The sequence below is a fragment of the Sphaeroforma arctica genome (assembly GCF_001186125.1).
Source record: "Sphaeroforma arctica JP610 unplaced genomic scaffold supercont1.97, whole genome shotgun sequence".
Classification (NCBI taxonomy): Eukaryota; class Ichthyosporea; order Ichthyophonida; genus Sphaeroforma; species Sphaeroforma arctica.
In genome coordinates this window covers 134,631-139,439 of record NW_014040461.1, presented here as the reverse complement: position 1 = coordinate 139,439, position 4,809 = coordinate 134,631, and the positions used below count along the sequence as shown (strand labels likewise).

Here is a 4,809-nt window from a genome sequence, read left to right as displayed (position 1 = left end):
TCACTCCTTCTTAGGCAGTATTGCATCCGCGCACATGCATAAACAAAAAGCAGAAAGTTAGACATACCTGTAGTACAGAGTCGAAGGGGGCCTTGAAATTCGCATTATTTAACATGAGCACACACGCCGACCTACACTTGTCGTGGATTTTATTGGCGATAACAGTAGCGTTTGTATTGTCTGTGGGCATGCTTAATGTACCATTTTTGCCAACACTCTCGTCTCCGTGATAATACCCGACTATCTCCAAGCCTTTCTCGTCACTATATGCAGCCGACTGTGCTAGAGCAACCTCGGCCATGGCAGGCAGCATTAGGCGTGTGTGGAATAATGGTATCGCATCGGCTACTGTTACTTTATCGGCTGTTGATGTGCCTATGAGAACACCGTTGACGGCTGTGTGTGCATTTTTTAGTGCATGCAGCACCATCTTGGCGTGCGCTTTCTTCTCCACTTGGTACAGCATTTGGAGTAGTATCTGTATATGTGTTAAAGCACGTTATATGATAGTATCGCGATAGATTAGCGTTAGTACTATACCAATGTAAAGTATATATATTTGTTTATATTTCAATACTACACCATCGTGTATTTACATACGATGGATCCGCTGTTGCACACCCCAGTGAGTCCCAGTTATTGGTGACTGGTGTGTGGGCCCAGTCCCCACACAGTGGTTGAGCGTAAACGTTTATTCATTCGATTTATATACTTTACTAGTCCACAACTCTACAATCGACCTATTTTACGTTTTTAACGGACATCCTAAGGACGAACTTCCTTCACTTTGAACCTTAGGGCACTAACGATGCACCCACAGCCACGACAAATGGGCAAAATAAACGTTGAACACACTTGTATATGTATTCAAACTAACACTTAATTTAACGCAAAACGTATTGAGCCTCACAGGGCCCACACACACAGTGACTTTTTTTCTCCGTTTTTAAGGCCTCCTGGTACAAGATTTTGGCCCAATTTTAATCCAAGCATACTCAGTCCCCACAGCGGCACCTTGTCATAACCGTGACGGTTCTCAGCACTGTCATGTTCAGGGCACATTTCATTGAAATAAATCCGTGGTGTCGGAAAAATGGGTCGACCAATCGCACAGCACAAATTGCCCTTTAAAATCGTGTTTTATTTTTGCGACAAGAGTTTACGCCATAACATTTCGTATCGTAAATACAAGATATATGAAGCACCAGGTGTCGATTGTAATAGAACTCAGTTAAAGACACATTCTAAACACCTCCCGCTCATCGTAGAAATCTCGAAGTTTCGAACACCAAACAATGTCACAGTCACATGATGACAGCGATGACACATCCGTCTACTTTTTAAAAAACCCCGGACACAGATTGGGTCTTCTGATACATCAAATACCCACACCAATCATATTTGAGAGAACGACACAGGTTAAGATTTGTACACCAATAATAACGCTTTCATTTGATCTTCTGTGGCAATTATAATAATAGTGCCTCTATTTTAGTATTGAATTGTGTGATGAGTACGTCTGCTGTCATACCCCCGCAGCAGTAGTGAACATTCATCGTGGTGATGTATTTGCATATCGAATGCATTTTTAAATAGTATATATCGCATGAGCGCGCTAGTTTAACATCGCCATATACTTACTTCTTACAAACACGGTACCACGTATTTGTAAACAACCAATTTAACAGCATAACAAGATGCTTTACCACAGTACACGCGGAGGGTCATCTGGCCAAACCTTTGAAGAGGTTGTAATGCGCGGATTATCACCTGAGGGTGGTTTGTACGTGCCTGACTCGATCCCTAAGGTGACTGTGCAACAACTACAGGAATGGAGTCAGCTGCCATTTTATAAACTTGCAGCGGCCATTATGAAGTTGTATATTGGTGACGAGATTTCGGATGAGGACTTACTGGATATTTCAAGGTATGGGGAGTGATTATATTACATGTAGGTACTGTGTTAGATAGCATAGCGATGAGCTTATAAAGGTCAGTGTATATCCTAAAGTGCAGTAATTTTTGAATTGTATGCATGAAGTCAGATTGCAGTTTTTTCCTATGAATGTTCACGTACAGGGAGATGCATGGTTCCTTGTTTAGTAATTTTATAGCCAACACCCTCGCGATATACTTTACCCTGTAATATCATAGAATTTTTCTACAAAATCGACAATATCTAGCACATTATGTAAGTTATTTAAAACTATCATGTGGATTTGTGGATTTTCTATCTTTATCTTATAGTCCGAAGCGAATTACAGACATCCGTTTACACAAACACACAAACAGTTTTAAAAATTATACGTGAACCAAACTTCAGTGGATGAGACGTATGACAGTCTGCCACAAGGCTTGGCTTGGTTGTCTTACTTTCGGATATATGTATATATATATAATATATATATATATATATATATATATTGTCTTGCATTCGGATACATATATATATATACTTATATTTATATATATATATGTATTTGTATTTGTGTATGTGTGTATGTATGTATATATATATATTTGTATATATAAGTGTGTGTGTGTGTATACATATATACGCATATATACATTTATATATATGTGTGTTTGTGTGTGTATGTATGTATGTATATGTCCGCCATATTTCATATGGTGTGAGATATGTGCTAAATATGTGAAGTGCTATACATAGTTTTCCCCTTGGTTTTATCTATTTCCGGACAGTCTCCAGAGCTGTGCGCATCTTGGACCTTGTTGGTGCTTAAACTATTTGTGTCACTCGGCCCGTGCCATTGCCTTTGATGGTGTTTCACTTTGATGCAGTGGCATTTCAGTTGGGTAGATAGTCGTTACGCTTAATGATTCAAGATTTGAATAGTATAGTGTACATGCAGGAGATATAAGTTTTCAAGATCTGCCACCCGCATATTTCATATTACTTGATATCACTATAGAGGGAGTGTAGTATGTGTGTGTGTGTACATGCAGGAGATATAAGTTCAGGATCTGCCACCCGCATACATATTACTTAATATCACTATAGAGGGAGTATAGTATGTGCGTGTGTACATGCAGGAGATATAAGTTCAGGATCTGCCACCCGCATATATCATATCTGCCTGTCTAAGTACAACGTCCTTCTCGCGTTCACAGAAAGAGTTACGCTACCACCTTCTCGGACGGACTCACAACACCGCTGAAGAAGTTAGACGACGACCGTTATATACTGGAGCTGTTTCATGGGCCTACCTTTGCGTTCAAGGATGTAGCTCTCCAGGTACAATACATATGCGCGTGCATGTGCGTGCGCATGCACACACATGCATAGCAGTATACACATGTCTGTTATCTGTGTGTGTATGCATATACAGCACAGTTATTGCCGTGGTACCGAACTTCTAGGTGGTCGTGTCCCTTCTTCCCCCCCCCTTCCCCCCCTCATCTCTTGTATACGTGTGTGTATCCGTATGCCTGGACCTCTTAAACGTTGTCTCAAGCCTGTAGTGTGCATTGTCACACACACTCTCCTTGTTTATATCTAAGGTACGATACCTACCGATCACCCCGTGGATTCTCAGACAGGTGGCTCACCCGAGCATGCTAGGGCTGTGCTATATAGCGGCAACTGTCAATAAGACCATAGCCAATCCCCAACCCATCAGCAACACGACACGACACTATCAGAGCCATGCGCATGTGTCAGAGGACTATACACCTTAGCTATACACCTATGACTCATCGCTATACCACTTACTTCGCCTCTATCTTACCACCACCTACCAGTTCCTGGGTAATCTGTTCGAGTATTTCCTTAAGCGCAAGGCCGAGAAGGGAGAGTCGGTTAAGCCCATTACCGTATTGGGTGCCACTAGTGGAGACACCGGCAGTGCAGCTATCTATGGACTTAGAGGCAAGGAGAACATCGATGTGTTTATCTTGCACCCCAAAGGGTATGTTTGTGTGTGTGTGTGTGTTTATATTGATCCGTGTGTGAGTGTATATTATGTACACGTTGATGATGTATATATGTATATATATATACATCTTTTGTACTGACTACGGAAATAGTGTGCGCGTGAATGTGTATGTATATATGTGTTTTTATATGTCCTAAACAGAGACTCCTTGACGACTATATCTCTCTCTATTCTTCCTATACTACATATGCATACACTTATCAAGATATTGAAGTGTATACCCGATCCTGACCTTATATAAACCTTTTCTACCTCCACTCCTACTTCACAGACGCGTGGCAAACGTACAGGAGAGGCAAATGACCACTGTGTTGGATAGCAACGTACATAACATCGCAGTGGACGGCTCATTCGACGACTGCCAGGTACTCCAATCATATCACTCTCGTGTGCTCTATATAGACCCTGGCATATACATATCTTAAGTACTTCAATCATATCACTCTCGTGTGCTCTATATAGACCCTTGTATATACATATCTTAAGTACTTCAATTATATCACTCTCGTGTGCTCTATATAAACCCTGGTATATACATGCCTTAAGTACTTCAATCATATCACTCTCGTGTGCACTATATAGACCCTGATATATACATATCTTAAGTACTTCAATCCTATCACTCTCGTGTGCTCTTTATAGATCCTGATATATACATATCTTTAAGTGCTTCCCTCACATCACTCTCGTGTGCTCTATATATACCCTGGTATATACATGCTATGGACATATGCGTGCGTGCAGCAGAATGTATATATTGAGGAGTATAACGTGTGTATCTAATTGCTTTCGTGCCATACATACACATGCACATTAACTTATACATACATATACATATACACGTATACATACG

The 4,809-nt window shown here is 40.8% G+C and overlaps 2 protein-coding genes across 2 annotated transcripts in view; one reads left to right on the top strand and one right to left on the bottom strand.

Moving 5' to 3' along the window:
• SARC_02229 (hypothetical protein) lies at positions 1–466 on the bottom strand (the record flags this gene model as incomplete). The annotated part of the gene is made up of 2 exons (XM_014304035.1): positions 1–9; positions 68–466. 2 exons carry the CDS (start codon positions 464–466, stop codon positions 1–3), a joined length of 408 nt encoding a protein of 135 aa, XP_014159510.1.
• Positions 467–1,630: 1,164 nt separating this feature from the next.
• The window catches only part of SARC_02228 (threonine synthase), a 9,031-nt gene continuing 5,852 nt past the window's right edge, over positions 1,631–4,809 (top strand). The window contains exons 1-4 of the mRNA XM_014304034.1: positions 1,631–1,927; positions 3,133–3,256; positions 3,763–3,929; positions 4,228–4,321. Coding sequence (XP_014159509.1) covers positions 1,698–1,927; positions 3,133–3,256; positions 3,763–3,929; positions 4,228–4,321 — 615 coding nt within the window. The 5' untranslated portion in view covers positions 1,631–1,697. The remainder of the gene's footprint in view (positions 1,928–3,132; positions 3,257–3,762; positions 3,930–4,227; positions 4,322–4,809) is intronic.